At 40.1% G+C, this 12,106-nt stretch overlaps 2 protein-coding genes across 11 annotated transcripts in view; one reads left to right on the top strand and one right to left on the bottom strand.

Annotated features, from left to right (window-relative positions):
- The window catches only part of vwdel (von Willebrand factor D and EGF domains-like), a 49,697-nt gene extending 42,711 nt beyond the window's left edge, over positions 1 to 6,986 (top strand). For all 10 annotated transcript variants that reach the window (XM_044208167.1, XM_044208168.1, XM_044208169.1 and 7 more), the window contains 11 exons: positions 192 to 629; positions 1,653 to 1,748; positions 1,967 to 2,062; positions 2,172 to 2,267; positions 2,558 to 2,653; positions 2,963 to 3,058; positions 3,866 to 3,961; positions 4,066 to 4,161; positions 5,184 to 5,279; positions 5,528 to 5,625; positions 6,129 to 6,986. In XM_044208167.1, coding sequence (XP_044064102.1) covers positions 192 to 629; positions 1,653 to 1,748; positions 1,967 to 2,062; positions 2,172 to 2,267; positions 2,558 to 2,653; positions 2,963 to 3,058; positions 3,866 to 3,961; positions 4,066 to 4,161; positions 5,184 to 5,279; positions 5,528 to 5,625; positions 6,129 to 6,143 — 1,319 coding nt within the window. In that variant the 3' untranslated portion in view covers positions 6,144 to 6,986. The remainder of the gene's footprint in view (positions 1 to 191; positions 630 to 1,652; positions 1,749 to 1,966; positions 2,063 to 2,171; positions 2,268 to 2,557; positions 2,654 to 2,962; positions 3,059 to 3,865; positions 3,962 to 4,065; positions 4,162 to 5,183; positions 5,280 to 5,527; positions 5,626 to 6,128) is intronic.
- A 35-nt stretch (positions 6,987 to 7,021) lies between these two features.
- On the bottom strand, positions 7,022 to 11,613 carry vwde (von Willebrand factor D and EGF domains). The gene is made up of 5 exons (XM_044208182.1): positions 11,092 to 11,613; positions 10,487 to 10,582; positions 9,229 to 9,333; positions 7,775 to 7,870; positions 7,022 to 7,364 (listed from the first exon to the last, which is right to left on the bottom strand). Exons 1-5 carry the CDS (start codon positions 11,309 to 11,311, stop codon positions 7,252 to 7,254), a joined length of 630 nt encoding a protein of 209 aa, XP_044064117.1. The 5' UTR covers positions 11,312 to 11,613; the 3' UTR covers positions 7,022 to 7,251.
- Between the last annotated feature and the right edge of the window lie 493 nt (positions 11,614 to 12,106).

Genomic DNA, 12,106 nt, shown 5'->3' on the forward strand with positions numbered 1-12,106 from the left:
CCCTGATGTCTGTAATGTTTCTTTGTCTCATTGTAAGAGAAATCTAAACTAAATTAAACTTATTATTATTAATTTATTGCTGTTGTTTTTGAAAAATTGTTTATCATTCCATGTGGTCACATGTTGACAAACCAAAGCTATATTTGTGTTAGTTTTTTACGTCATATCCTCTAACTTCCAGTATTTTACAGGTCAGGGGACTGTCGCCAGCGGAGCAGATGGTCATATTCATATCATCAAATCAAATTCCAGCAAGGAAATGACTCCCACATCCTCCTCTTCGTCATCTCCCACCTCACCCAAACGACCCCCTGACAGGAGGACAAGACCAGACGCCACCAGCTCCAGTATCAGGAGAACGTCTTCCAGTGACAGAAAGACCACAGCAACGCCACAGAATCAAACTGCAACCAGAGTGTTCGCCCCTACTGTCCACAGAGGTCAGCCCAGCGGGGTGGAGCCCGACCCCGACCTCACCACCGGGGTCAAATGGGGGTCACCATCTCACCATGTGACCTGTGCTGACTCTCCCTGCTTCCCCGGTGTTCCCTGTGAGCCCACCGTCACCGGGTCCTTCAGGTGTGGTCGCTGCCCGTACGGTTACACTGGAGACGGAGTCACATGTAAAGGTACTTAGTGTCAAGGTAGTCTTAAAACAGCTTCCAGAGGACCGTAAATGTTGATATGGGAATTAGAGATGCTGACTTGCAGACATTCAATACAGAACACAGAGGCAGTGCCAGGCAAACTATAGGTGATTCACTACTAATACGGTATTACTTTCTGTACATACACTGTTTCTGAAAGGAAGAGAATACATACTGTTTGGCCCAAATTGTCCAAATCACACTATTATGCCCTTCCTTCATTGTGTAAAATGGCTGTTAAGATGTCCGATAATGTGAGACAAAGATAAAAACGTCTTTGTGCCTGCGATTCTGTCACTTTTATGTAAGTTATATGCATCTTTGTCTACATAATATTATTCATAGGTGAGGCTGTTTTAATCAAGATTGTTCACACTAACACTTCCAACTCTTTGAAATTATGGAAAAACATATCAGATATTAATGATAAGGTGTCACTAAGGGAAAATGTTTCAAATGAGATTGCAGGACACTTCAAATATAAATTTGTAGTGTATGAAAATACAATATGGCATGTTGTGGCAATTTAAACAAAGTTTAAACAAAATAAAAGAGAACATAACTACTAATTTCAAGAAAATAATGCATCATTATTAAGATAAAAGTAGAAAGTTGTAGAAAGTAGATAGTGTGTCTTTTGCAATGAAATAAGAAGCTTTAGATTAATATTGCTGTGTAACTATGTTACTAAGTCAGTTCACTGACTTTATGACCTGTGCTACTGTTACACTATGTTACTATTATCTCATAATTGTCACCGGTGGCCACTGTTGAGCAAAAGTTACTTAGTGTAGCTTTAAAATGTAAAAGAATAATGACAAAGGCTCCCGGCCCAAAATGATTCCTTCAATCTGCTTATTTTTGTTTGTGTTTGTATTTGTATTGCAGGATCAATTACTTAAAGAGGTAACTAATCGTTTCAGTCTCAACTTCTTTACGCACTGGAGTGGCATGTCCTTCCATAAGGGGGGGATTTCTTCAAGTAAACTTGTGATTTGATTTCAGCTGTGTGCAGGTATCAGTGTGGGAGGAATATGGAGTGCACTGTGCCCAACACCTGCACCTGCAAGGAAGGCTACACCGGATACAACTGTCATATCGGTGAGAGGGAGAGCATTTTGACTTGGAAACAAGTTCATTAAATCATATCACTCTTGAACGAACCTCTGCAGCTCACACAGTTTCAAGACAGTAAACCTTGGAGTACTCTGCATGCTGTCATGGCACATTACTGTTAAATCACCTCTGAGGATTTGGCTTGGAATTTATCTCAGCGTCTGATTTTGATCGTCAAACCTGCCTCTTTTCTTCCCTCTCAGCCGTGTGTCGGCCTGACTGCAAGAACCAGGGGAAGTGCGTGAAACCTAATGTGTGTGAATGTCCTGCGGGCTACAGTGGGCCCACCTGTGAGGAAGGTAACCTGAAGTTATATTCACACCTGTCTAACACGCTGACACACGCTCTCTGCTCACAGAATACTGATGAGTATCCTTGTGTTGTTTACAACCCTGTGTCGGTGTGTAGCAAGCTGCGAACCGCCTTGTCAACATGGAGGCACCTGTCTGGCCAGAAACCTGTGTACCTGCCCCTACGGCTACGTGGGACCCAGATGTGAAATCAGTGAGTTACTTTACATTTTTTGATGTGTTTACAATTTGTATTAAAGTGGCAGTCTGTCTGTAAGTAGTAGGACAGTGACACATTTTTTGTTGTATTGACCTCGAGCACATTAGAATTCAAATGAAATAATAATTGCGAGGTGCCGACTTTAAAGGAATACTGTCATTCAACATTTTGGGAAATAAACTAATTCACTTTCTTGCCAAGAGTTAGATGATAACATCGATACCACTCTCATGTCTGTATGATAAAATTTAGAAATGTGTAAAATAATAATTTGTCTGTTTCAGTGGTGTGTAACAGGCACTGTGAAAATGGAGGCGAATGTGTTTCTCCTGATGTCTGCAAATGCAAACCTGGCTGGTACGGACCAACGTGTAACTCAGGTACAACATAACACCTGTAACCAAGTGTGCATTCACACTGCAGCTACAAAGTGTTTCTGCTGAAATGTTTTCCTCACATGTAACACACATCCATTATTATATAGAGCACATTGCTAGGTGGCATACAACTGGATCTTAATGTGAGCCCTTTTAATTGGAACTGTTGCCATAACAACACAGTACATCAAACATCATGCACCTGAGACAGCAAAACGTACAGGCGTTTCTCTGCCATACAGATTCAAAAGAAAGCTTGAAATACAAATATTAAATCCGTGGAATCTAAATGTAGCTCCTTGTGTCTTCCAGCTCTCTGTAACCCTGTCTGTCTGAATGGAGGAACCTGCATTAAGCCCAACATCTGTGCCTGTCCCAGCGGCTTCTATGGCTCTCAGTGTCAAATCGGTAAGACTGTGATGAATATTTATCACAGTGACACACAGAGAGGAATTGTGCAGAAAATCCTGATTGCATTTCAGCTACTAGGAGATGCAGAGAAGGATCTTTGAGGTGGTCGCTTACATGATGAGGCTTTCAATACAGTAACAATCAGGATTAAAGAGATGCATTGGTTTGCTGATACTGGCTTTTTATTATTTAAACTCTACCCCTAATATGATGAAGGTTCCTTTCTGACAGCAGCTGCATAAAAACAGATTGTAAATCCTGCATTGGAGCTCTATCTTTTTTTAGTCAATTAATTATAATGTTTTCCAAAGTTCCCCTAAACATTTGTTAAATGTGGGTCACCAAGCTGCAAAACCTAGAAGAATTTCATTAGTCTGGGTTTCAATTAATTTATGGAGAGTGTCCCGCAGTGGTCTAACAGCTGTTTCAGTGGCAAGAATGAAATGCCAGATTTAAAGAATGAAAATTGCCAGAAGAAATTAGCACTTTTAATACAAAGATATCGGCAAGGTTGCAGTGCTGAGGGTTTATTTTCACTAATAATATGGTGATTATTTGCTGATCCCTGCAGGCAGACATACTTCCCTTCCCCTCTACACAAACAGGTCAGTGTTCAGGGTCAGGTACATAGACCTCGCTGTGGGGCTTCCTTCCTATTTAATTTGACGTATTTATGCACAAGAGGTTGGAGGTTATGTCAATATTTCTTTAAAAATATGGGTCAGTGTTTACAAGTCTGATTTATATTTCTATTAGCTAATGCCTCTTGATATCTTCACAGTTGAATTTTGTTGTGTTTTTCAGCTGTATGCAGTCCTCCTTGTAAGAATGGAGGTCAGTGTATGAGAAACAATGTGTGCTCCTGCCCTGAAGGCTACACAGGAAAAAGGTGTCAAAAGAGTAAGTAAAATGACTGACTGCATATTTGAATGCGGCCTTATTTGATTAAATGCTTGCCACTGGTAAAATACTGGTAACCTAATGTGTAAACAAATGTGTTCCAGGTGTATGTGATCCAATGTGCATGAACAAAGGCAAGTGTGTGGGACCCAACACATGCTCCTGTGCGTCAGGATGGAGAGGGAAGAGGTGTAACATACGTGAGTGACTCCATGTTTTATTCGTACACACCAAATACATCACAGGCAATATAAAGATCATGCAGTGGTATCTGCATAGGAAGGTTAGGGTTTAGACACATTCTCCATAAATGTCCAAATATTTAATTTCAAAGTTTAACATTGAGTACAGCTGCTGTAAGAAATCCTCTGAAACCACAGGAAGAAGTGACTCAAAACAAACATCACAGAAAAATGACATTTTCACCTTGTTTGCCACTGTTGCCATAATATACACACAAGTATCAATACACTGCAAAACATATTTTTTATTTTCTTGTATTTTCATATCAAAATCAGGACAATTACTTTCAATTCCGGTCGTTTTCTCGATTAAGTGATTTGTCTGTAAAATGTCAGAAAATAATGAAAAATGTTCATCATAATTTCCCACAGCGCAAGGGGATGTATTCAAATGGCTTGTTTTATTTGACCGTTGCCGATTCATTTTCTAATCGTTGCACCTCTAATTTCAAGACCTTAACCCCAGCTAAAATATCTATAAAGTAAGTCATTTGAGTAGTAGAGCTCAGAGTGGGTGGAATCACTGCCTAGGAGGCTCAGTTCAGGGCAAAATTAGTCCCTTGCCCACTCTGCAAATGCTGTTTCAATGTGACTTTATATACAAAAACACAGGACGCTCTACTACACAGCAGCAGGTGAGCACTGCAGTGAAGATATGTTTACTTTCTTCACCCCAAGTAGCCACTAAGAATACAAAATGTAGGTCCCCACTGATATCGCAGCACATTATTTCTGAACTTCAGGCTTTAACACTTTCTCCTGCTGTCACTTGAAAAGTTGTTGTCATGTCAAGCTTGTATTGTTTTGCTATGTTCAATAAGAATATACAGTATTTTATGTTTTTTTCCCACAGGATTCTATACTTTATAAACAATGTGTCATACTATCTTTTTTGTTAAAAAGAGTTGTGGTTTTCATCCACATCTTTGGCTAAGCTGCTGTAGGCTGTGTTCATGCCTCCCTCTCTGTTTTCACTGTAGCTGTCTGTCTGCAAAGGTGTAAAAATGGCGGCGAGTGTTTGGGACCAAACACCTGCCACTGTCCCACCGGCTGGGAAGGTCTGCAGTGTCAAACACGTGAGTTTATTCATGATAAAACAATGCAGCAATATAGAGACTCTGGCCAGGACATACAATCGAGTACAGTAGTTAACTTGCCTCCTGTTCTACCTGAACTTTATTTTTACCATTTCGCAGTTTGTTGTCAGGATAAACAGACAAATATATTTTATCAGGCTATATTGTTTTGAATAATTTTTTGGAATTATGTAATCATGAGCGCTTACTGTGTTAAGAAAATCCTATAATATTGATTCCCTCCTCAGCGGTCTGTAAACAGCAGTGCCTGAACGGAGGGAGGTGTGTCCTTCCTGACTACTGCCACTGTCGGAAAGGCTACAAGGGCCTCACCTGCGCAAATAAGGTCAGCATTGGAGTCACACTTCATGCATACATGTCTCTGTGTAACTCAGTGGGGAAAGTACTAAGCAGCACTAATGATTCCAGGGTTAAAGGTTGTATTCCCTCTGGGGCTCTCCTATCCCCAGTTTGTGCCTCTCATGTATTAGCATTACATTCGAGTCACAGAGCTAAGCATCCGTTTCACCTGAAAGATAAAATACCTGGCGGTGTTTGAAAGACCCAGACGGCCGTTTAACAGTCACAGGACCAAATATTTTTTCTTCCAGATGGTCAAAAGAGGATTCTGGAAATACCTTCAGAACAGCGGTATCTTTCAGAAAAAAAGATGCCTAGCTCTGTGACTCAGATGTAACGCTAATACATTAGAGGCACTAGCTTCACCTTAGCCTCTCCATGCTACGGTTTTACTCTTAGGATTAAAAGGCATCCACCACCTTGGATATATAGAAAAACGTAGTATGTGAAATCTAGTTTTAATTAATTTTTACGTTTGCACCTTTACAGGCATCACAAGCGTGATGGAAAAGAAATGAGAAATGGGATGAAAGAAGCTACAAAATGCACAAAGCAAGCATAAATCGTGTGTGTATGAGTGTGTGTGTGTGTGTGTGTGTGAGAGTGTGTGCTGGTGGATACTGTGCTTGAATGTGCGGCTCTGTGCAAATTTGAAGGCTAACAGAGGGACTTGATGTATTGCACTTGTCTTTTCGTCCCTGTTTATCGCTACCTCAAGGTTCAAAGTGACACACATCTGTTGAATGCATCAGCAGTGCTTACAGAGACTTTATGCAGATATGTGAGTGTTACTGCACGGTATTATGTAAAATAGGTAAATGACAAATGAATCTGTTTCAATGATGATTCATTCATAAGCTGTAGGTTATTACCAGCAACTTTTTAGTTTTTTCACAATTTAGCCAAATTATAGCCTGGTCTAACTTTTACCAAACTGATGCGCACTGTTTGTTTCTTAGTTATGAGAAAAATTAATGCAAGTCTGCTTTAATTATGCCTAATTTAGATGGTACACATCAGTAACGTGTTTTAGACTGAAGATACTGATATGAATATGTGGCAATTTGACAAAAATTGCATTTGTTTATTTTTCTTTATTGCTTTCATTAATGTATTGTTTGATTGGGCCAGTTTAAGTTATGGACTGTTATCCATTTACACTGATACTAAACATATGTCTTAAAGTAATGACCACCTGTTGGAGTTATATATAGGGTTTGTTTCATAGACTGTATTTAAAGTCAGTCAATATACAGTCAGTGGTTTGTTTTCTAAAACAAAATCCAGATTAATCATCGATGTGATACAAGTTACATGTGACAAAATAAAGAAAATGTACTACTTCTATGCTTTTGTTTTGTTAAATGAGCTTTGATAATGCATGCAATTCACTCTTTTATTCATTTAATGACACAAATTACAGTACAGTACATGTTTATACAGTCAAATGAGAACATTAAACAGGTTTGATGTTTCTTAAAAAATAATTACATATATGGTTAAAAAAAAAGTAAAAACTAACAATGTTTCAGCTAAAAAAAATAATAATTATCCTCATCAGCATAAAGTCCCTTATTGGGCCTCATTGACCTCTGACCCCGACAGGGTCACACTAGTGGGACTTTTTCCTCTCCTCGCAGCGAGGGCCAGAGAAAGGGGGGCGACAGCGGCATTTGTCGGGAGAAATACACTTCCCTCCATTCAGGCAGGGCTTGGCGCACACAGCTACAACCGAGACACACAAAAAACAAAACAAAACAGGGTTTAATCATTTGTAAAACCTGAGAAACAAGTAAATGAAGAGCTTGTAAATCCAAACACCACAAATCCAGCAACTGGCCACCGAGGTGAGAAGTGTTTCCTTGTCTGGGTTTTGTCACATCTGGAAAAACACTGAGCTGAAAACGTTCCCTTAGCAGACACATACATATGATTTATATCATTCTCGGCTGTTTGGCAGACTGATACCTGTAACATTATTCTCAGTAAGATGTAGAAGATTTACAGGGATCCAGACAAAGCACGGCTAAAACTGAACAGAGTCTGAAGGAGGCGGAGAGGAAGAAGAGGTACAAAAGAAATCATGCTTGTAAAGTGCTTTGATGCATATGAAAGTGTTTGGTCTTTGAACTCACCAGTGTGACAGGCACCGCCCAGCCATCCCTCCGGACAGCTGCAGATTCCTGGAGCCACACAGATTCCCCCGTTCCTACAGCCTTGCGGACAGATCGCTGCACGGAGAACAAGCCATAGAAAGGCATTGTCAGCATGCTAGATCTGAGCTTTAGCAAGAGGTGACACACATTTACTGAAGGCGTTCGAGAGACAATAACACATTTGGACGAGTTAAAGGAATAGTCGACATTTTGGGAAATACGCTTATTTGCTTTCTTGCGAGGAGTTAGGTTGAGAAGATCAATACCCCTCTCATATCTGTATGCTAAATATGAAGCCAGCCAGCTGATTACCCTAGCTTAGCATAAAGACTGGAAACAACAGCTAGCCTGGCTCTGTCCAAAGGTAACAAAATCTATCTACCAGCACCTCTAAAGCTCCAACATGTTATATATCTTGTGTCTTCCATACCAAAGCGGAAAAAGGACAAGATGTGGTTTGACAAGCGATATATACTGGACAGTTTTTTGGCCAGTCTAGCTGTTTCACCCGCCTCCGGTTTTACTGCTAAACTAAGCTGACCTATACGGCTGCAGCTTCATATTTAGTGTACAGGCATGAGAAAGGTATGGATCTTCTCATCTTAACTCTTGACAGTAAAGTGAATAAGCATATTTCCCAAATGTCAAACTATTCCTTTAAAACCTTGTAGTCCATAAAACCCACAACTTTTCATTTTTACACTTCAGTTTTGTACAGATTAAACAAACAAGATATAACATGTTAATCTGTGAGCTTTAGAGGTGCTGGTAGGCGGATTTTGTTTGCTTTGGACAAAGCCAGACTAGCTGTTTCCCCCTTTTCCAATCTTTATGCTAAGATAAGCTTGCTGGCTGTAGCCTCATATTTAGTGTACAGACATTAAAGTGGTAACGATCTTCTCATCTAACTCTGGGCAAGAAAGCAAATAAGCACATTTCCCAAAATGTTGAACTATTCTTTTAAATCTTAGTAGGTGAAGATTGAGAAAAACATTTTTTTGAAGCAGGTTAGCTTAAGGGTGAATGTGGTAGCAGAAGAGACTGTGGTCAAACCATACATTTTAATAGGACAAATTTAAATATTAATTCATTCATCGCAGTGGTTTTCGTAATTTTGGGAGGACAACTTTGCTTCAAGGTTTATCTCAACCAACAAGATTCTTAGAAATGTTTGCTACGCCCAACTTGAACTGCAATTAACTGCCAAAAATGTCTCAGTCATCATTCACAGCCGTAAACCTAAATGTCATTCATAACCACTAAGTTAGATTAATTGCTGCCGGTGAACACTAAATGTTGCTTCCCATCATGACAGCAACCTGGAACCAGAAAAGGCTTAGAAATGTTTTAGTAGGGTACTGCTGATGAGCTCCAGATGAGAACCCGGCTCCATGTGGTGTTAATAGGGTAATTAGATACGGCTAGAAACACACCCTCTTGGCATTTTGAGCCGGTCCAGCTTGAGGGGCAGATGCACTTGGCCACTCCGTTGACAGCGATGCATTCCCCTCCGTTCCAACATCCCCCATCACACGTCACTGCCAAAGGACAGACACAGATCACACCTATCAGCAGTGATGTCGATGAGATTTACGGCTTTCGGCTGCATTGATTTTAGAAATATATAACTTGGCCATGATATCCCCCTGTAAAATGTTCTGACTGGACACCAAATAAACCTCATTTTATTTATTAATTTAGCCTAACTGTTCAGTTATATTTTCTGTAAATGTTATCACCCTACACAATTGCCTAAATCAGTGCTTCCCAATCTTTTGAGCTTGTGACCACTTAAAATAATTCTATGTATACTTGGGCCCCCTAGTCACTAGTTATCATAAGTCTAATGGTAAAATTATCCAGTAAAAAAATAAAGGCAATGATTAAAGAAAGTCTGGTCCCTGTCCTGTTAATTGTCTTGCGACTCCTCAGATTTATCTTGCGACCCCTTGTGGGGGCCCCTACCCCCATGTTGGGAAACAATGCTGTTTCAGTTAATTCTTTGGATAAACACAAAAATCCTGTCATTTTATTTTGATTTAACTTAATGTTTTGCCCAAAAAATAGACACATTTAAAGATATTTACTATTAAATAATCTCATAAATATCTTTTTAAAACCCACTATGTGTGATATGACTGTAACTGTGTAACATAAACACCTCCACACGTTGGTAAAATCCCCAAATTCACAGAAAGAAAATACTGAGGATATGACCTCAGTGATAACTACAGCATAGCTAATACTGATAACCTAACCTTTAGGCTCATTTACAATAACAGCACATAAAGCTTGAGCCACTGGAGAAATGTTTACTGCATGCTTACTGAACTACTGCTGCAGTTTTGTCCCTGGGAAAAAATGTAGCTGCTCTACTTCCCGACTGGAGAAGGAATCCGGTGAATGTCTGGTAAAAGAGGATCAGCTGTGTGTTGGAATGTATGTCTATAGTTTTACTGTATCACGTGGAAGAAGGAAAATACACAACACATACAGTTACAGATAGATTCAGAGTAAATGCATGAAGACTGACTTCCACACAATGTGAACTGTCCTGGCAAAACTTCGTAAAAAGTAGACAGCTTTCAGAGTCTTCCAGGCTTCCAAATCACACAACTCTGTCAACAAGTTCACAATAACCGGAGCAAGCAGATATTTCATTTACAAGTCACTGCAAAGAAACCTGCTTACCTTTGTGACAGTATCTTCCTCCAAATCCTGGAGGACATCTGCATTTTCCAGGGCGAAGACACTCTCCTCCATTCTTACATTTGGGATAACAGTTGGCTGCGTTCACACAAGGAAACACAAGATTTTGACATTACCGTTCATACTATATTATAGTATTAATATTAGATATTGTAAAAGTGAGTAGCAAAATAAGTTATTATGATGAGGAATATACTCGCTCATAGTATTCTGGAAATGAGCATTTTATATCTTAAAATCAAGATTTTTTTTTGTCCTGCTTATGCTGACTCAAATCTTTGTAGAATAATTTCTGCATTAAACTGACGTAAATTACATTAAATCTGCTTTAAGGGGAAAGCATAATATGCTTTATTTTTGTTTATATTTGTAGTTGTTTGTCTTACCACAGGTAAGTGCATGACTCAAGGTCTTTATTGATTTATACACAAATCTCTATAAGCATCAGTTCTTCTACAGGAGGAGGAATGTACATTAAACTTTACTGTATATTGTACTGATAGGTTGAAACTAAATAAACTTGAGGAAAACTTTTACACATTAAATTCACTTAAATATAAACGTAGACAAAAGGTTTGTAACATCACCATACTGGCAGGTCTCTCCTTCATAGCCCCTGGAGCAGAAACATGTGTTGTTGCGGGTGCAGATTCCTGCGTGTTCGCACGGCGGTTCGCACTTCGCTTTGGGGTCGAAAACGAACCCGAACGCGACTCCCCGGGGCGAGTCCGAGCGCGCGGAGCAAACGCCGACAAGAGCTACCAAGGAGGCCAAGAGCACCGTTGAACCGAGACCCTCAAAGCCCATGTTTGGGGAGAGGAAGCAACAGACAGACGGTGCGGTGGAGATGGAGGAGAAAGTCCCCTTCAAGTACCTACCGAGACCTCTCCACGTCGCTCCCGCTGTTGAACACAGGGACACTACAACCAGGTTAGTGCCGGCCGGGGGAAGCAGGCGGGGCGGGCCGGGAAGCAGGCGGGGCGGGCCGGGCCGGGGCGGGGCGGGGAGAGTGTCCTGGTGTGGGGGACTGGATGATTTGGAGGTTTTTGATGTGTGGTGAGTTTTGAAAGTCGCCACAGATACACAAAGATTAGCTAGTTGGAGGTAAATTATACATAATACATATTAGTCAAAGCAGTTTTCTTGAAGCTCAACGGTAACTTTAGCTAGCCGTTAGCTACAATAGTTATGCTACTAAATTAACGGTCTTTTTTCCTCTTAATCCAGAATAGGAGCTTTAGCTAGCTAGCATAACACACGTTAGCAAATTGGGCAAAGGGATGCTGCAAACAAACGAAGGTTGTCCAGTGGGGGTTAAAAAGCAGTTGTGTGTGTTTTTTTAGCTAATTTAAATGATGAGCTCTTGTTAATCTGATATTGCTTCAAAACATTAAGTTAATTAGCTAATTAGCTAGTTGTCCACTTTGCCTGAACAACAAGCGGGATTGTCCGCTCTATTGGAATAAATTTATTGGCTTAATATGTTTAAAAACCTCACTTGTGTGTCAGTCAGTACAAACTCTGGCTGTGTAGTCAAACTTTGTTAAAAGTCACAGAACCTTATTTTAAAAGTTTTCAAAGATGCCAAATGTCAGACAGAAG

This window comes from Siniperca chuatsi, linkage group LG9, assembly GCF_020085105.1.
Source record: "Siniperca chuatsi isolate FFG_IHB_CAS linkage group LG9, ASM2008510v1, whole genome shotgun sequence".
Taxonomy (NCBI): domain Eukaryota; kingdom Metazoa; phylum Chordata; class Actinopteri; order Centrarchiformes; family Sinipercidae; genus Siniperca; species Siniperca chuatsi.

Coding starts and splice junctions, on each gene's coding strand:
- vwde (XM_044208182.1), bottom strand. CDS start 11,311: ATGGGCTTTGAGGGTCTCGGTTCAACGGTGCTCTTGGCCTCCTTGGTA. Junction 9,334..10,486: donor AGGAAGATACTGTCACAAAG/GTAAGCAGGTTT, acceptor GTCCTTTGGCAG/TGACGTGTGATGGGGGATGT. Junction 7,365..7,774: donor GGGCGGTGCCTGTCACACTG/GTGAGTTCAAAG, acceptor TCTCGGTTGTAG/CTGTGTGCGCCAAGCCCTGC.